Source organism: Paramacrobiotus metropolitanus, unplaced genomic scaffold (genome assembly GCF_019649055.1).
Source record: "Paramacrobiotus metropolitanus isolate TYO unplaced genomic scaffold, Prichtersi_v1.0 Parri_scaffold0000157, whole genome shotgun sequence".
Classification (NCBI taxonomy): Eukaryota; Metazoa; Tardigrada; class Eutardigrada; order Parachela; family Macrobiotidae; genus Paramacrobiotus; species Paramacrobiotus metropolitanus.
In genome coordinates this window covers 206,515-226,772 of record NW_026570377.1, presented here as the reverse complement: position 1 = coordinate 226,772, position 20,258 = coordinate 206,515, and the positions used below count along the sequence as shown (strand labels likewise).

General features: G+C 40.9%; 4 protein-coding genes and 1 pseudogene across 4 annotated transcripts; all 5 read left to right on the top strand.

The window, feature by feature from the left end:
- Positions 1-1,480: 1,480 nt before the first annotated feature.
- LOC129599908 (uncharacterized) lies at positions 1,481-4,505 on the top strand. The gene is made up of 9 exons (XM_055498261.1): positions 1,481-1,580; positions 2,003-2,347; positions 2,589-2,632; positions 2,878-2,916; positions 3,219-3,299; positions 3,374-3,511; positions 3,603-3,653; positions 3,738-3,911; positions 4,446-4,505. The coding sequence occupies exons 1-9, from the start codon at positions 1,481-1,483 to the stop codon at positions 4,503-4,505; spliced, it is 1,032 nt and encodes a 343-aa protein (XP_055354236.1).
- Positions 4,506-4,917: 412 nt separating this feature from the next.
- On the top strand, positions 4,918-7,579 carry LOC129599907 (atrial natriuretic peptide receptor 2-like). Its single transcript, XM_055498260.1, has 7 exons — positions 4,918-5,115; positions 5,192-5,371; positions 5,869-6,049; positions 6,182-6,461; positions 6,564-6,783; positions 6,845-6,989; positions 7,479-7,579. Exons 1-7 carry the CDS (start codon positions 4,918-4,920, stop codon positions 7,577-7,579), a joined length of 1,305 nt encoding a protein of 434 aa, XP_055354235.1.
- A 73-nt stretch (positions 7,580-7,652) lies between these two features.
- LOC129599906 (cytochrome P450 2C8-like) lies at positions 7,653-12,344 on the top strand. Its single transcript, XM_055498259.1, is given in 12 exon segments — positions 7,653-7,671; positions 7,741-7,792; positions 9,508-9,584; positions 9,667-9,779; positions 9,821-9,890; positions 9,965-10,177; positions 10,480-10,560; positions 10,965-11,034; positions 11,036-11,104; positions 11,220-11,242; positions 11,661-12,032; positions 12,119-12,344. Coding segments are annotated over 12 exon segments (1,338 nt in total). The 3' UTR covers positions 12,298-12,344.
- A 518-nt stretch (positions 12,345-12,862) lies between these two features.
- On the top strand, positions 12,863-15,682 carry LOC129599884 (cytochrome P450 2B4-like). Its single transcript, XM_055498235.1, has 7 exons — positions 12,863-13,268; positions 13,366-13,590; positions 13,660-13,872; positions 14,146-14,463; positions 14,618-14,794; positions 14,925-15,191; positions 15,281-15,682. Exons 1-7 carry the CDS (start codon positions 13,169-13,171, stop codon positions 15,457-15,459), a joined length of 1,479 nt encoding a protein of 492 aa, XP_055354210.1. The 5' UTR covers positions 12,863-13,168; the 3' UTR covers positions 15,460-15,682.
- Positions 15,683-16,417: 735 nt separating this feature from the next.
- Positions 16,418-20,191, top strand: LOC129599914 (cytochrome P450 2C15-like; annotated as a pseudogene).
- Positions 20,192-20,258: the final 67 nt, after the last annotated feature.

The following is a 20,258-nucleotide window of genomic DNA, read 5'->3' as shown; positions in this document are numbered from 1 at the left end:
TTTATGACATCGTCACATACCTACGAGTATCTTTATAAAAGTTTTCAAATGAATATCTAAGATTTGCGCATTGACTGTAGCTTCTGCAGGGTAGATAGATAATGCTGTATGCTAGATAATTTTGAATTTAATCTGATTTTGTTTTCAGTCGTTCCATTACTGTAACTTACAGATACATACGGTACAGATAATAACTGGTAGCACGGTTAACGCTTAGGTGCATATATTTTATGCAAGTATAATGGTAATTTTGTAAGCGCCTTGAAGGAAAGGTATTCAATCTTTCTACTGAGCAGTGATTACTAGTTGAAAACTTCTGCATAAAACTATACATATGGCCATATGGTAGCAGGTACGAACGTACAGTCTGTACAGTTATACGAAACGTTATTTAGAAAATGAAGTTTGCGGTAACTCTTGGTCGGTTACCCACGCGCATCAGCAAGTAGTCCGCGATTTGTCGGTTTACAAAACCCCGAAAAAAATAACTATAGACAACTTTTATTATACTGCTATCCTAATCCGATACGTAAAATATTTGCACCTTTGAAGAGGCTTTTGTGTGTAATACAAAGCGCATATGATCAATAATAACTGCCGTATGATGTCGGATCCGGCGCTTTATGTGCCAAACACAATTTGTTCGTCATAACTTTTTTTCCTACTGTCTGTCAGGAAATTCATGGAATATCAGATCGGAAGGCCATTTAATTCGTACTACAGGAGAAACGTCACTGGCACTGTGATTTACTCTAGACTTATTATGTCTTCATAAAAACCAAACTTATTATGTCTTCATAAAAAAGTCATTGATTCATAATTTTATAACTACCTTAAATGCGCTACACAGTGAGCACTAACGGTGTACGCGTAAGATATTAATAGAACTATTGGGTGTACCAACACTTTTACAGGAAAGCCTGTTTAACCCTTCGTCTTAGTACAAAAAATCGTACAAGTACGGATAAGGGAACCGGTATGCTAGTTTCCTATAGGGTGAGCTGAAAACGTCAGCTCCAAGGCCCTCCCACACCTCCGTTAAACACAGAAGTTAAGGACAAGTAGAAGGGTTTCCCAAACGGGAAACAGTCGCACCTGGACTGTTCAGAAAAATGTGAACTAGTCGTGGCGTTGAATGGCGCAGATCGATCATAATGATCAGATTTTCTGCCGTCCATTTGTTGTTGTATGCAGAATTATTGGCAAATGCCGTATATTGCGATAATTTTATCAATCTCACCGTGGTAATCATTACACTGACCAACGACGATACTTGCGGATATCAGGTTATGCGACCGGCGTATGATGTGATATTTCAAGATATCGAGAAGTGCTTGTTACTGGCCACTTACGACTCAATTTGACCCCAATGGATTTAGATATTTCTGACCATAGCAAAGTATCCACGGGTTCTGCAGAATGTGTAGCGTCAAATGATAACATTTTGCCGGCATGGGCCGATTTCTATGAAAACCATCAAATGGTTTTTGAGGATACATTGGGGACAAATGATATGGTGGTGATTGTCAGTGCAGACTGGTGTAACGTGGCCCCGGTGCATTTAGCCAACTTTGCAGCAGGTTAAATTTGTTAAGCAAATTATTTAATTAGGCACTTACCAAAATACAGCATGAAAATAATTACTATAGATATAAATTTCGTTATGAGATCGTGACGTACGCAATAGATTATATATAGATACGCTGTTTATATAGTTATGCAAAACTGCAGTACTAATGTAACCGCGCACAAGGTCGGTTGCCCATACTGTCAGTGCTGCCGGAAGTGCGCGCAACCGACCTTGTGCGCGGTTACATTAGTACTTGCAGTTTTGCAGTTGTTTTAACTAGAGGGAGCCCAGATAAGGAAAAGTAAGGTAAGAGGAGCCCATATAAGGCAGCAGGCGAAGTATATGTAACTATTATTTCAGTAGTACTTATCTAACTCCTGCTGTGTTTCTCGGGATTTACCAAACTCCATTAACTTATTTGTAATTTATTAGCCACTGATACGGTTTTCCTGACAACGAACCCAGCCAACTTTGATCTAGCCCATTTCGAGAAATTTCCCACGATGGTCCAGCTGGGCCCACTGCCCGGCACCGATATGGTGGCCGCCGTGACCCAAGTTCTCCTGGATAATCAGTGGACCAAAAACCTGGGCTTGTACTGTCCGCCAGTCGGCATGAGCTGGTCGGAGTACTTTTGTGATGCATTCATCAAAGACGGCTTGTATAACAGGATCGATGTCCAGCAAGTGTACATTCCCCATGCGTACACCAATCTGGCGGTATTTGGGAAAGAACAATACCGTGGTGTACTGAATGAACTGCGTAATCACACGCGAGGTGAGGTGCTAGTGCTGTATTTGTTTAGTATCTGTATAACTAGAAGTGCATTTTTAAAATTAAAACCGGCATAATGCAGAATAATAGTATTAAGCGGTTCTCCGTTGCTGATGTACTGCCATAAATCTGCTTATGGATAATTGATTTTATACTTTAAGTCACAGGCTGTATAAACACTGCTAAAATTGCCAATCCGGTTTGCTATCTCTCGCAAATAACAATTTCATTCTGATGTTTGCAGTGATCCTTGTCTTCATCAACCCACCTCTGCTGCGGGAATTCATGGTACGTGTATATGTACAGATGTATTGTACATACTGTATCTTGTGTTGTCTCGTAGCTTATTCCTTCTGGTGTGAAACGCAGCGGCTGCAACCATATTAATTCAGTTTTCTGGCTTCTGGCCATGAGGGAATTAGAAAGCCATGCATATCTGTGTATACTGCCAATGAAATATGGAAAATCTTTTCAGTTTTTACAGTTTTTGCAGAAATTTGTTCATATTAATTTTTCTTTGCTTGTTTTTGCAGATTACGGCTTACGAATTAAACATGACAAATGGAGACTTTGTAAGTAATATTAAGGGAATGCACTAGTAATCTGCTTCCGTTTACCGCTGCTGATGTTTTCTTTGGCAGTGGCTAACAAGGCATGGTATTAAAAATTCTGCGAAAATATTATGTCATTTTGGTGTAAGTGTAAACGAAATCAAGATTTTCTTACAACAAATTCCTAGTAACTGCCTGTACAACACGATGCACTTTTTCTAGGTCTTTTTATTGATAAAATATCTCAGAAACTACAATAATATTTGCGGATTAGGTCAACTATTACGTGTAACGCAAATTAAAATTTTATTTATTTTGGCTAGATTTTTTTCACCTTGGCGCTGCAGCCAACACCCGGTAGTCCGTATTTGCTCAGTTGGAAAGCGAATGACGCGGATGATGAGGTGCGTTAACATTCCCGGTGGTTGTAAATGTTTTGCGGAAAAATCCTCGATGCGAAACATAATCTTGTTGACAGAAAGCCAGGAAAGCCTTTGAATCGGTAATTATCTCATCGGACACACTCTTCGAATGGGATGACCTGGAGGAATTTATCAATAAAACCGCTCAAACATCCCAGAGTGTTTACAACATCACTGTCCCGCTCAATTACCGGGTACACATACAATGCTCACACGTACAATATTTACTTCTTCGCTTAATGATGATTTAACCGTCAATGACGAGCGTTTTATTCTTTTGCGTAGAAAAACGAAGCCACGGCGCTAATGTACGATCTGCTGTCGAATTTTGCCGAGGTATGTGTTAATCCTTATTGTTCAGTACAGAAGAGAGCGGAAGTGGTTGTTTGTTTAATGCCTGGTGCTTCCCTGGTTGTACAGTACCTTAATCGATCTGTCGATCAAATGGCCAACATGACACCGGCACAGTTCGCGCACAACCTCCGCCAGCAGATGTATAGCAAACGGTCAAGTTCCACCCGCGTTGCCAGATCCGGCATGGCCAGCTTCCTCATTCCGTTGCTGCGCTTGAACCCCCGCAACGGCAAATTCGAGGTAAATGATTATTAATGAATTAATCGTGATGCTTGTAAGTCCCAGCTTCTCCCGGAAACAAACTGTATTCTGGCACTAGTATCAATAGAACATGTTTCCGCAATACGCAACAACGAGTGCGCTCTCATACAACAATTTTAACTCCTTTCGGAAATTAATTGTCACCTTTGACGTCTGCTCAGACCACTCGGGCTTTTATTTACTGACATGCGTAATAGTAGTATCGTTTTGCTGTACATTGTAATGTTCATATATGAGCTTTGTATCTTTAGAAATGAGAAATCACGTACATAAAATGTATGCCCTGAAAGGCAAGTTTCAAGTTTTAGCTAAAAGCGTTTGGACAAGCACAACGCAGAAAAACAAAAAAGTGAAAAACTGCCTAAAATAAGTAAAATTACACAACCTGTACATCTAAAACTGTTAGCGGAACTCATAGATATATTAGTGCTTGCCGGTTAATTAAAGATAAGATTCTCGAGTATCGCAGGCGATTACCACCGAGTAGGTATTTTGATTATTCGTGCTCTGCAGCTGGCTGCAAAGTATGATACGGAAATACAGAAACTTCACATTGTGGATCCGGAGCTTTGAAATGGCATAATTCCACAGCGTTTCCGACCAATGATCCCAAATGTGGATTTGATGGACAGCATTGTCTGGCTTTAGGAAGTAAAGTGAAAAGACAGGAAACGAATTTCAATATAATCACATAAAAGCAACGTTCAGAGTTGTGCTTGATATGAATTAGATGACTGTAATAATTATTACGATTCCCTTCTAGATGACCTGACCATCACACTGTTAGTACTCGGTCTTTGCGCCCTAATAATTATGGCGTGTGGAGCTATACTATTATCGGTACGAACTTTCTGTGACCTTTGTTTTATTTGGAGATTAACAAATTTATTATTATTGATGGTTCATTTTGTTGTTTTTTTATTACGAGATTATTTCAATGCTATTTCACTTTAGGCAACGGATAAAAGAGCAAGAATTTCGGCATATGTTTCTTTATAAGCCCGGTATAACGCCATCCACCGGCAAATATTCCATCAAATCACACGAAAGTGTCTGTGCATTAACGTACCATGGACCGTCGCTGCAATTAGACAATCAGCAGGTTTTGTCCATTTCCCTTCCGGATAGACTGAACGTCAAGCTCTTGTCGCGGAATAAAGCCTTTCGGAACATAAGTTTAACGGTAAGTCGGTAACCGTCGTTAGTTATTCACCATGCAGCTGACAAAGGTAAATATTGATTACTCTTTTTTTTGACAGGTCCATGGTTTGTACCACGCCAATGTCGGGCGGTTTTATGGGGTAAAAGTTGAAGAGAAAGGCCCGTGTGAATTATTAATGGAGTTCAGTCATCGTGGCACCTTACATGACGTCCTCAGTCAGAAGAACAATTTCACCGATGTGGCCGTCCGGCTGTCGTTTCTCTATGACCTCGTCAAAGTAAGCGCTTTTTTTGTATGGAATAAATGGCCTACAGGGATCGCGTGACAGACTTTTGCCACTATCGCAACGCGTTTCATGATTCGTCTCTTAGTGCGTAAAGTAATTTGTCCTGATAAAATTCAGCTGATTAAATTTGCGCTGAATAAAGGATCAAATGGCCGACATTTATTACAATATTGGTTGCATAATACGCAATTCCAGGAAGTTCAATAACTTAAATATAATGATTCACTAACCTCTTCCTTAAAAACTTAGAAAGTTTTGAACTGTGAAAAATGAGCATAATAATTTATTTTGTTTCATAAATCAAAGAATGTTTAAATACAAAATACTTTGTACCAGAAAGTTTGTTTATATGGTGTCTGCTCATAACGGCCTTGAGACACGGAAAATCCACTATGTATGTTAAATTTAACGGTTCAGTATACTGTACTAATAATTCACAAATTTGAGCTAATAATAATTTTATTGAAGTTCTACAAATTGTGATGCAGGGACTGATGTATATACACAGTTCGGCGCTCGGATACCATGGAACGCTAACCGCTACAACCTGCTTCATCGATAGCCGGTTCACGTTGAAAATATCGCACGCCGGCTTCGACCGAATATCCCAAGCGGTGAACACCGAGCCGAAAATGATGCGCGTTAAACAAAGCAAAAAACCATTTGATAGTATGTCGTGCGGATGACGTGCACGGTTTTGGCATCATTGCATTTGATGCCTTAAAGCTAAAAAGGTCACTGCACAATATATTTACAGTTTACTCCGCAATGGTCCCGGTAATATTCTGTCTTGATTTGTAGCTTTGTCGTCACTCACCGAGGATGGAACGGTAAAGAAGACCCCACTGGAGATCGATATTGAGGATTGTATGCGGAGCGACTACAATCTACGACCGCCAATATTTGGGATTAAGCGATCATTTCAAAAGCTTCCTAATCTGCCGCAAAACGTGGTTTCGCACATGCTCAAACTGCTTGACCAGCAGACGCAACAGTTGGAACATCTGGTACAGGCCAAAACCGCCACATTGGTTGAGGAAACTACCAAAACCGATATGCTCCTTGCCGAAATGCTTCCAAGGTACAGCAGTACTGCTATTGGCTGCTGTCAATTACAGATAGTTAATTCTAAATTCAAAGGGTTGGAATGCAGAGCATTTAATTATTTTTATTGAATTTTTAGATCCATCATAAAACAGCTACGCAATAAGGAACCACTCAACGCGGAATCCTTCGATAGTGTATCCATTCTATTTAGCGACTTACCCGTTTTTGCCAAGCTAGTAATGAAGTGCTCGCCACTAGAAGTAATTGACCTTTTAAATCGCACACATTCGGCGTTCGACGAGGTCGTACCGTACTACGATGCTTATAAAGTGGAAACCATCAACGATAGTTACATGGTAACACTTCCTAAAGTTAAAATAATATGCTGATTTATGAGAAGTGATGGCCTTTTCTCAGATATCTAGCGGTATACCAATGCGCAACCATAATCATGCGGATGTGTTATGCTTACTGGGACGGGCGATTCTGGAACGCTGTAAAATTTCAGCCGACACGACGGACGACAAAATGGAATTAAGCATCAGAATCGGGATAAATTCGGGTAAGCAAGTTAAGTCGACTTAAAGCCCAATTAATAGTGCTACTCTTCACGAGCTGTAATAAGGGACGCCTACGTATGCACAGTGCAGCAGTGTGTGTAGCTGCACCAACTGTTGCGGCCTAGGTATGTTAAATTCCAATATTGAGGCAAAGCATGCTGAGATGGGCACCCCAAAAACGCTACAAACGGGGTTTTCTCGTTGATGCTACAAGGACCTTATTACTTTCGTTTTGTAGAGAAAAATATGGATTATTCTAGAATCGCTTAAACAAAACAGTGAACAACGGCTAGTTCTAAAATCGAATCAGAAGCTCCATGTTATCTCCAGCAATTCACAGTAGCTATCAATCTTGGATAAAGCATAAGACTGAGCGTAGTGCACCGTTTGCAGTACACTTCACGCTGCCATACTTTAGAGTCGTACGGTTGAGCACGTAGGCATCCCTTATTCCCGTTGTAAGTACTAAAGTAAAGCCTTTATTGCTACAGGTCCAGTAGTTGCGGGGTCATCGGGACAAAAGCACCACGCTATTGTCTGTATGTATATGTTGGTAACGCGTTCTACTGTGACGCATGACCCATTAGCATAAAGGTCAAATCGATGACATGCAATAACTGCCATTGGACTTTAGATTTGGAGATACCGTTAACACTGCCAGTAGAATGGAGTCCACCGGAGAAGGTGAGTTCTCCTGTTAATGCGCTTTCTGCGTACCGTATGTACTTGCGAAATTCTTGATTGCTGTTGCAGCGGGAAGGTTCACGTTAGTCCTCACCAAAGCCTTGGCTGATATAAACCCATCGTTGGTTTTGAATCCAGAGGGCTGATTTTCGTTAAAGTAAGAAATGGATCTGGCAGAAGTCACGGAAGTATAAAGAAGTTCAATAAAGGTACCAAACTGTTTTCGCTTTGCAGGAAAGGAGAGATTAATACATATTGGCTACTCGCATTGTGATCCTCTTGGTCAATACCGTCCGCCATACACTTGCAATGATTCTCCAAAAGTCTGTGATAATTCTGACTTACCGTGCCAGTAAAAACTGATCGCCACGGTGCCTCAATAATTTACACCGGCAATTTGTTGGTTGTAGAATGGTTATCAGTTCAGATAGTTATGCTTTTATAAAAATGGGCAGTTTATATACCGTAGAGTTGTCCATTATGGCGTTACTTTGTCAAATGCAGTTTTTTGCAGTTTTCGCATTTCTTACAGTAAATGCGATTATTTTCAGAACAAGTCGAACCGGTTATGCCTCTGCAGGATTTTGATTTTTGAGTCATATGCACGATAAAGTACAACGTACCTGAAGTTGAGCCAAATACATGTGGATATTTCATTAATAAGCTGCACCACAAAACTATTATATCTATATTTACGCATAAAGATTATTCTGAGCTAGAATACTAAATAGGCACAGACGCCTCTAGATATGTTTCTGGCGACACCCTGCGCTAAACATTTTGTATGAGCGGACAAATACGAAAAACTCGGTTGAGTATCTACATAAAGCGTATTAGTGTGAGCACAATTCACAATCAGTTAGTTGCTGTATATCAGATATAAAGACGATGTTAGAAATAGGTGTGCGAGAGGAATGAATGAACATTCCTTCCTCTCGCACACCTAGAGCAACGGCAATGGTTGGTCATAAAATCACGAAACGTCGGTATACAGTATGAAGAGCAAAAGTACAGTACACGTTTTCATCTAATGGTACAGTACTTAAGTGCATGGAACAGCTGGTTTGTAACACTGAAGTTTGTACACAGTGTATTAATAATCGTGTTGCGATGACCCAAACCGCCACATATCACCGATGCTTATCATCGCAAACGCTATAAAATTGCAAGTGTCTGAATCAGACCCATTCTTGTGTGATAACCGTTCGCTGTTTAGCTCTGCATCCCTGCCCAACTGCCTTTTGAACCGATAGGTCTTGATCACCTGCAAACCTATCTACTCCTATCAAAGACACAGAGGCACAGGTCAAACTGGTCAAGATGCATATGGTCTGCTGCTCCATGAATGGGACAGTCGACTTTCCTTTCTTTAACTACCTTCTGTGTATGTGATGGTGTTGATGTGTATGTGATTTCTTTTCGCAAGGATCTGGTAAAAAGAAGGCCAGTAGTGATGCTTCTTCATATCACGCGGCAGCGGTTGTGATAAGACGACCGTTCTGTGATATGTAACTTTTCAGGATCGCCGCAACACGGTTAATATTGATGTCTTAACTTTGCTGCTTCGTACAGCACAAAGTGATAATTAATAATTAGTACTATATCGTTCGTACCATATCCTTTTTTGGTTTGCAAAGGCCCAACTAATCATATTACGCTGTAAACCTGTCTAAAATATCTCCATGCTATTCCTCGGAAGCTTGGTATTGCTTATTTACATCGGCAGTCAATGCTTGGATTTCCAAACTGACAAATTGTAGTCAAAAGCTTTGTCCTCATTTTTCTTGGATTTTTCTCAAGACTCTACCATTAAAATGATTGAATTCGTCATTGGAGGTATAGTTCTGTTTCTGGGCTGATTTATTTCCGATCAAAACGAACAGCTGTCAACAATCTTCCGCCCGGACCTCCAGGTTTGTCTTCGAGCAATAACACTGGTGTTGATATAAAAATATATAAATAGGTAATTAGATAAAGAGCATAATAAAATGATAGGTCTGCCGGTCGTGGGAAATCTGCTGCAACTGGGAAGAACGCCTCCGTTCAAACGCTTCATGGAATGGCGGAAGACGTATGGTGATACTTTCCTGGTTAAGATGGGCAGTGACTATCCTGGTGGTCATGCACGACTACAACACCATCAAAAAAGGTCCTGAGCGACGAGGTCACCGCCGGACGGGATCAGGGATTTGTTTTCCTTAAAGAACTTGCAGGAAAAGGTCATTTAGTCAACAGTACTAACCTGATAACTTACTCACACTCATATCAAATTCTAACAACGGCTTAACTGTAGGCCTAATATTAACGCAGGGAGATGTATGGAAAGAACAACGTCGTTTTGCTATTTCCACGCTGCGCGACTTCGGCATGGGCAAGACCTGGTTGGAAGATAATATTATTGGTGAAGTGGAGGATATGTGCGGTGTCCTGAGACAGCTCAATCAACAGCCCTTTGATCCCAAAACACTGTTATCCCACTCGGTCTCCAACGTAATTTGCTCTTGGTGTGTATGTATTATTACTTAATTATAACTGATAACAGAAGGATGAGCATCATTTGGATAATTACTGCATCGATTATAATATATCTTTATGTTACCATCATCAAAGTTTGAGCGATCAAGCTGTCCAAGTGGCAGTAGCGAAAGTTAAAAAATATTACACGAAAAATATAAGCAATTTTGCACCTTCATCCATAATTAACATGCGATGATGTGCATTCTATGTAAGGACATCGGTTTCTCGTCAACCGTTTGTAACTGCAGACTGCAGTTATATTTTCTTGATCGCCTGCATGGCATGTTGCAGTTTTCGGAAAACGGTTTGACCATTCGGATGCGAAATTTGGCAAATTGTCGACGCTATTCGCCGAAAATGTACAGGTCATTGGTCCCATTCTGACAATAGTGCAGGCGTTTCCTATCCTACAATTTATTCCCGGGCCATTTCGCGTGCTGTTAAAATCGCCCAACGAAATGTTGCCGAACTACACTCATTCTGCAAACAGTTGATCAGTGAACACCAAAGCCCTCCGGAGAGGTGATGGATGATTATTATACTCAAGAAAAGGCCCAAGAACAAACACGAAAGGCATTGTTAACAGCACCTTTACAGGTACAGAGTATGTAAACATCAAAAACGAAAAAAATCTACAAGTACCATACGTAAAGGAAAACTCATAAATTACTCGTACTTTTCCAAAACAGAAGTATACCTGTAGAAACTTTAGAATTTTCATTGAAAACTGGCTACACCGAGATTTTAGCAGTATCCACACTCCGAGTGCATTACAGAAGAGCAGTTGATCATCTCCGTATTGGACTTGTTCGCTGCCGGAACGGAAACAACAGCAACAACCACCCTGGGCGTTGATCTTTCTCCTGGAGAATCCGGACGTCATGAGCAAAATGCAGAAGGAAATCGACGACCATATGCTTTATTCGGATGGAAGATAAAGGTTACCAATAATAAACCCATCCCTATACGTACAACGCAACCATGATAGAAACACAAACTGGCTGTATCGAAGATTCTATGTATTACTGTAGTGACGATCATGTTAGACCACAGAGTAAGTTTACCGGAAAAATGCAGTGGATACACGATGCTGCACGGGCAAAATTCTACGACGATTCCCATTTTACTTTTCGTACTTCAGCACAAAATGTCCATGTAAATTTAACCATGTTTACACATTTCCCTTATCATCAGAGAGCTCTAAAAATCGTCAGCACTTTCTGCGCCTGTGAAAACATGCACCGTCAATCCCAGCTGAATCAAAGCGCCTTTAGGACCTAAAAACCACAACAAACAGCATGACACAGTATATCAGAGCTCTGTTACTCGGTATGCATTCTTTTCCAATTCTGTTAGTTAATAGTTAATCTTTACCTAGATATTATTAGTTAGTCAAATAAAGTTTTAAAACACGAATGTCGCTGAAGGAACGGTTTAATTTGCTGGTAAAACATCGAATTTTGCCCGTGCAGCGTTGGTATATACATGGTCCATTTCTCCGGTAAACTTACTCTGTGGTCTAACTTGTGACCGTCACTACAGTAGTTGCATACCTAACACATATAAGGACGTTGCAGGTCTGCTGCCCTACACCGAAGCCGCAATTTTGGAAATCCAGCGATGCGCCAGCCTAGTACCACTGGGAGTTTTCCACCAAATACTGGCGGATACGGTGATTGACGGATACAATGTCCCCAAGGGTACACTGCTGGCTGCCAATCTGTACAGTATCCATCACGATCCACGCTACTGGAAAAATCCGGCCTCCTTCGATCCTAATCATTTTCTGGACGCTGACGGAAAGGTGGTACATCCAGCAGCTGGGTTCGCTCCTTTTGAAGTTGGTACGTTAAGTGTTTAACACTGGTCTGCTTACTAATGTACAATGAAAATGTTAATTATGTCAACGTGTATCCATACACCTTTCCAGGCAAAAGGTCATGCCTGGGAGAAGCTATGGCCAAGATGGAACTGCATCTCTTTATTGCCAACATAGTCAAGAATTTCAATGTGGAAAACGAGCCGGGAAAGAAAATTTCCCATGAAAATTACGTCTCCAGCTTCATTATCGGTCCATCGCCCTATAAAATAGTTTTTATTCCACGATGAGCGTATAATTATTTTGCTTAAGGAATGTTTTGTATTGATGGTTTACTATGTTGAGTGCTTAATTTTACGTTGTTATTTCTACAATGAATCGCATTAGATGAATAAGTAAGGTGTGCTTATTATTTTACAAACATGTCGAACCGGCATTCTGCCTGTGCAGGAATTTTGAGCCATTTGTAGTACGGTAAAGTACTTGAGTCAAATGCATGGGAATAATTTTCATTTATAAGGTACAACACAACATTTATTATGATTAGGCATGAGATTATTCTAGGCTAGAATACTAAATACTGGCAGGTACAGACGCTACTCGTATAGAAACAATTATTCCTTGTAACGGTGCCTCCGCTAGAAGCGGACAAATCCAAAATGAACCGTTGGACTGCTTATTCCTACACCGCACAATACTGTTATCAGAATTCATTTAATTACTGCTAGAGCACTGTTTTGGTTAATGGTTATCAAGTTCATGAAAAGTCGGCATGCATCGAGGAACAAAGTGCACATTTTTATCCAACTGCATAGAACGACTGTTTCCTGTACTTGTTGAACTGTTATTCTTGTTGGCGTCACAAATCTGCTGCAACTTATGAACTATAAGTATCGTCATTATTGTTTTGGTTTGCAAAGGCCAAATGAATGAACATGTTGTGAAACTATCGCAGTTATTACTCTAAACTCCAAAGCCTGGCGTTGCCTCAGTGCCTAGATCTGCCTGTATAGTTGCTGCTTAATAAGTTAAACTCTTTTATTGCGGTTAAAGCCTTTTCCCACACGTACTTGGATTGCGGATTTTACACGACTACCGTTATATCATTACAAAGCTTTTCCCGCATTTTTCTTGTGAATCCTCCCAGAATTTACCACTAAAATGATCGAATTCGTTATTGGAGGTATAGTTCTGCTTCTGGGGCTGATTTATTTCCGATCAGAACGACGAGCTGTCGACAATCTACCGCCCGGACCTCCAGGTACTTCTCCGATCAGCATCAGGCAGTTTTGTTGCTTTAGTACAATACGTAAATACTTAATGCACTTATAACAGGGACAAAATAAAACAATTAATAGGTCTGCCGGTTGTGGGCAATCTGCTACAACTGGGAAGAACGCCTCCGTTCAAGCGCTTCATGGAATGGCGGAAGACGTACGGTGACACGTTTCTGATTCACATGGGCAGCCGCTTCCCCATGGTGGTCATGCACGACTACGACACCATCAAGAAAGTCCTGAATGACGAGGTCACCACCGGGCGGGACCAGCGATTTGTCTTTGTTAAAGATTTTGCAGGAAAAGGTCATATAATCGACGGCGTGTCAAATATAATAGAAAGATAATTTTTAACACCATGTATCTGAATTGCAGGCCTGATATTTACGCAAGGAGATTTGTGGAAAGAACAGCGTCGCTTCGCCATTTCCACGCTGCGCGACTTCGGCATGGGCAAGACCTGGTTGGAAGACAATATTATCGCCGAAGTCGAGGACATGTGTGGTATGCTGAGGAAGCTAAATCGACAGCCCTTTGATCCTAAAACATTGTTATCGCATTCTGTGTCCAATGTGATTTGTGCTCTTGGTAAGCGCATTAATTAGATTACATAAGTAAATGTAAATATTGTTAATTTGATCGTGGTCCCAGTTCCGGTGGGCAGTCATTACACTTCAGTGACATTTACCATCACGCACTTGTCTGATTCTGAAAGTTGACAAATTTTTAATAGATAAATACAGTATAGACGATAATTAAGCATCACCATCCATAAAGTGCCGAGTGCATATAATGTATGTGCGGTTTTCGTAAATCTTGTACGAATACTGTCAGATTTCATTTCCACCGGGGATTTTACAGTTTTTGGAAAACGATTCGACCATTCCGATGCGAAGTTCGGCAAACTATCAACACTTTTTGCGGAGAACATACGTGTTATTGGTCCAGTTTTGGCAGTTGTGCAAGCGTTTCCCATCTTGAGATTTGTTCCCGGGCCATTTCGCCGTGCCGTGAAAGTCGCCCGGCGAAACTTTGGCGATCTGTACGCATTCTGTAAACAGTTAATTAATGAGCACCAAAGTAAATTCTCATCGGAGAGTGCGGATGATTACATTGATGCCTACCTGAAAGAGGCCCAAGAGCAAAAACGCAAAGGAATTGTTGACAGCACTTTTTCCGGTAAGCGGCAAAAACGAATTTTGAAATTCACTTTACTACAGTACATGAAAAGAACTGCTACAGTATACACAGGCTTTATACAAGTAAAAAAATACTGTTTAATTTTGAAACACTGGTTCAACCGAAAATCATCCGCAAGCCACACGCATTACAGAACAGCAGCTGATTATTTCCGTATTGAATTTATTCGCCGCCGGAACGGAAACGACATCAACGACCACCCTTTGGGCGCTGGTTTTTCTCCTGGAGAATCCCGATGTCATGCACAAGATGCAAAAAGAAATCGATGACAATATACCACACGATCGCTCTATTCGGATGGAAGATAAAGGTCATCGATCAAATACTCGTTACTGTTACCTGCGGCGTGCTTAGCAAGTAAAATTAGCAGTAGCCAGGCAATCCGCACGGGTTTGTAACAATAATATAGGTACGAGAACTTATAGACTCGACGTTTGTAGGCTTGCTGCCCTACACCGAAGCCGCAATTCTGGAAATCCAGCGCTGCGCCAGTCTCGTGCCCCTTGGAGTTTTCCACCAAACTCTCGCGGATACAGTGATCGACGGATACAATGTTCCCAAAGGCACACTGCTGGCCGCCAATCTGTACAGTGTCCATCACGATCCACGCTACTGGAAGAATCCGACCGCCTTCGATCCTAATCATTTTCTAGACGCTGACGGGAAAGTTGTGCATCCAGCTGCTGGATTTGCTCCTTTTGAAGTCGGTACGTTGAGCAGCTGACACTCTGACCTTAGTTTGTATGAAGATGTGCAGTCAACTTGTTATGTGAATGTGCTTCGTAAACCCTTTTAGGCAAAAGGTCATGCCTGGGGGAGGCTTTGGCCAAGATGGAACTGCATCTCTTTATCGCCAACATTGTCAAGAATTTCAATCTAGAAAACGAACCTGGAAAGAGAGTTTCCCATGAAAATTTTGTGTCCAGCTTTGTTCTCGGTCCATCGCCGTGTAAACTGGTTTTCGTTCCACGATGATCGCGCCATCATTATATATGGGGAGCGTTTTGTACTGGTGGTCTATTACTTACATTTTGCGAATGCCTCTAAAATAACAGCAGAAAATACATAGTCGACTTGGAACAATTTTTTGTTGCGATTTCATAAATTGTCCGCATGTCCGGTTTTCGTGCAAGCATATTCATCCGTTTGTGAATCTGCGCTGGCAGACGGAACTTTGCAACTTCTTCTCAAGATTAAAAAAGGCATGAGAATATTTTGCAAAGGTGGAAAATTGCACACAGATGTCTTTATATAAAACTTCATGTACCTAAGCATTTCACGCACCTGATTGTGAATTGTATGAGCTAACTCAGCTAAGAGTTTTATCTATTTGTATTTTCGCTATCCGTCGTTGGAAAGCTTTCAGCTGAATTCATTTATGGACTGCGTCAACTCTAGTAACGCTTGCGGTTCAAGTAGTTTTTCAACCAGGTACAGTAACACCTAAAAATACATTTTTTGACAAGCGTGAATTTTCAAAGCAACAAGACAGCAGACACATCTTCATAATAAATGTGTTAGAAAAATGCGTATTTAGTTCACAATATTAGCCAGTTGTTGTTCTGTTTTACGCGTCATGTTTCTTTGTTATATTTTATTTGTGCATAAGAAAACTTTTGAAAACCTAGGCAGTTAGAAAGCTGCCATGTCACTGCGTTGTGTACGTGCTGTAAATTGTACCCCGCTCACCAGCAGGTCGTGTACAGACTATAACATACTCGTACAGATACAGGTAGAACGTACACAACCGACAGCGTAATACGGATATTATGCTAAGTAATTGCCGAGATTTCCCTGAATCCTTATCTCTTATCGTCGTTCATTAAATTATTACTCAGACTGCTTGAAAAGCTAGGATGAAAGTCCTTTCAGTGCCCTATGGAGTCTTATACAAACTGACAGTACGATTTCATTCTGCCACGTAGGTGTTCGAGATCCAGGCACATGCACGATGTTGTAGTTTTGGTGTTTCATCATGTTGCCTCTGACATGATGGAGCACTTTAGCTTTTCTGGCCGGTCTGTGGTTAGTATTTAAACACACCTCCACAAGAAAGTTTGTAAAAGCACAACAAACAATCTATCACTATACTATCTTGCGTATTAAATTATTTCGCTATACAAACTGCCGAAAGAAACTGCAGCGGAAAAATGATTGAATTCGTTATTGGTGCCGTGGTGCTCCTTTTGGCCGTAGCGTATTTTCGCTCTAGCCGGCACAGAAACTTACCACCGGGACCACCAGGTACGCAAAGGCTATGCAGCTAAATTTACTGTCTGTCAGCTGTTATATTATTATAATATTGCTGTACCTTATGTGAATTTTGCAGCAGTTGATGCAAATGGCTACAGCTTCTGAAACTAACAATTTACAGAATCAGTAATACATGTTGAAATAGAATTCTGACTAACAGGCTTTTTCACACACTAATACCAATATTATTATTGTGCATTATATAACTACGGGCATCTTTTGCACTATTAAGCTGTTTACGACATGCATTTTTAGTTATGTATTTATGAACTGCCTCACAACAGGTTTGCCTTTCGCCGGTCATATTCTGGAATTCACCAAAGACCCGCCATTTAAGAAGTTTATGGAATGGAGCAAAAAATACGGGGATACCATTATGGTGTACATGGGCAATCAGTATCCAATGGTGGTGATGCACGACTACGACACAATGAAGAAGGCCTTCAACGAGGAAGTTAATGCCGGGCGAGATCAGCGCTTCCTGTTCAACGACTTCTTCCAAGGGCATGGTAAATCTATGTCAATTTGATCTACTTTGAACGGAAACTTGAAATAATTGTAATATGATTTTTCCGCCAATCAACCCTTTATTAAACTAAGTGACTATTAATTTACTTCGGATTACGGACGCGTACGCAAACGTATTACGTAGTTGTAATGAGAATTACCGACTTCATGTATCAACTAACCGTATCAACTTTTACAAACTCAACCGTTAGTGCTTTCCAGGTTTAATTATCAGCCAAGGGGATTTGTGGAAGGAACATCGGCGTTTTGCCATCTCCACTTTACGCGATTTTGGCATGGGCAAAACCTGGCTCGAAGATAACATTATCGCCGAAGTAGAAGATATGTGCGCGGTGCTGCGAAAGCAGAATAAACAACCGTTTGACCCCAAAACATTGCTGTCTCACTCCGTGTCCAATGTTATATGCGCTCTCGGTAGGTTTTGCAAATTTCTTGGAAAAAACTTACGGAAGTACGACCTTTTCTGACCTCTACTGTCTCAATCCAAAATCGGTTTATCTTGATTTTCGATAACATACTGTGTCGCTGGTAAAGAACACGTGTTTGTCTGCAGTTTTTGGCAAACGATTTGCGCATACGGATGCCAAGTTCACCAAACTGGCTTCGCTGTTTGCTGAGAATGTCCGAATAACGGGACCCACGACGCAGGTAATACAGACGTTCCCATTCCTGCAGTACATTCCCGGTCGATTCCGCAACTCCATCAAACACGCTTGGAAAAACATATACGAGTTGTATGGATTCGCTAAACACTTGATTGATGAACACCAGAACAAGTTCTCCTCGGAAGAAGTCGATGACTACATCGATGCATTCATTAAGGAAGGAAAAAGCAGCAAGAAAAGGAGTTGTGAATAGCACATTCACCGGTAGGCGATAAATTATATAGAGCAATAATGCAGTAACTAACGATAAGTACTGGATTTTCGTGCACAATATGTGTGAACAGTTACTGCAAGTGAATTAATATTATTACTTCATGCAGTAGAATATTTTGCTGGTCATATCTATACAAGTATATTTTCGTAGAAGCTGACATGCAAAATTGTTGCTTTGCTTTACAATAGTGCGGCTTTGAGCCTGAGCTAAAACCATGTACAGCTGTATACTCTGTACTTGTACATGTTGAACTCACCATCAGCCAGTTGTAGTACTTGTATGCGCTGTCACTGTTAAACCTATGTTAATCAGTAAATGATACTTTTTTATAGCATATTAAAATCAAATTCGGGAAGCGTTATTTATAAGACTGTTGGAATAATTTTTCAGGTGATTTTTGCGTTTTTATAAATTTCTGTTTGACATAAGAAAATTTATTGATACTGCACTTTAATTTTCCGCTTACGTTATCGGTACTCAGTGCATCTGACTCTCACTATGATAAACGAGTTGAAAGTCAAACCCTCTTTGATCGCCACAATCTGTCGGGCAAAGTACTGTAGAACAAACTTTCGTAATATCTTTGATAAGATTAATTGGTTTACTGTCTCGATTGCCTCCTTGCAAGACGCTTGTATTTACGGCTTTTATATATACGTACAAGACTGCATTTGATTGGGAACATCACAATACCCATGTTTTTATAATAAAGAAGTCAAACACTCGTAGATAAGCAGCTAGTGACCTCGGTGCTGAATCTTTTCGCTGCCGGAACGGAAACAACATCCACAACCACCCTATGGAGCTTAGTTTTCCTAATCGAAAACCCGGAAGTGATGCGCAAAATGCAGAAGGAAATCGATGACAACATTCCGCGCGATCGGCCTGTACGAATGGATGATAAAGGTCAGCACCGATCTAGTCTACCATAAGCTACGATTATGGCATATCATATTTAACAAACCGTAATTACAGGGCTTCTTCCGTACACCGAGGCGGCAATTCTGGAAGTGCAGCGCTGCGCCAGCTTGGTTCCCATTGGTGTTCTGCATCAGACGTTGGCCGACACGGTAATCGATGGATATACTGTGCCAAAGGGAACTCTGTTGGCGCCCAACTTGTACAGCATTCACCATGATCCGCGTTACTGGAAAAATCCTGACAAGTTTGACCCCACCCACTTCCTGGATGCCAGCGGAAAGGTCACCCATCCCACCGGATTCGCGCCGTTTCAAGTTGGTACGCTCGCACGCAGCTTTTTCAGCCGAAGAAAAAAAACCAGAACGAAATCGGTTTCTCAGTATGATGCCGGTCAATTTATCAGCATACGCGCAAAAAGAAATAATAACAGAGCATGCTAACCAAAGCTACGTGGTCGACACATCGAGCCTTCAACTTACGCACATGGTTCTTTATGCACGGCACACAGAGGTTAATTTGCACAATTTTGGCTGAATAACAATTTTTGCAGGCAAAAGGTCATGCTTAGGAGAAGCCTTGGCTAAGATGGAGCTGTACCTCTTCATATCCAACATCGTGAAAAACTTCAATTTGGAAAATGCACCTGGGAAGAAGGTGTCTCATGAGGATTATGTTGCCAGTATTGTTCTTGCTCCGGCCCCGTACAAAATTGTATTTGTGCCACGATAGATGAGAAGCACCAGATGGAGGCGCACTTAAGTATTCGATAAGGTTTTTCGTAACGAGGTACTGTTTCGAAATTGGTGCTCTGTGTTAATAACAAATCAGTTTTCTTTTCTGATCGTTTGTTTTGTACTGATATTATGAACACGGTACTACCGTGTTCAAATTTTGCAGTTTTATCGTCGGCGCCATGGTTTTTTTCTTTAGTTTTTACTTTTTAACTATAATATTGCAATGTGCTACAAAGCGAGTTTTTTGCTTGCGGCAAATTTGCCTGTATAAAAAGGTAGCACTTACCCTTTGCAACAACACATTATTTATCTGTAGATTACGCACTCTTGTGATGCTAAAAACTCTTACTGTTGGTATTAAATTACATTTTCACTGTTAAATACCGCGATGGTGTACTGTATTTTAAATTTCATTAATTACCGGTGTGGGTTTCTTAAAGTTGTTCACGTTAGTTAACA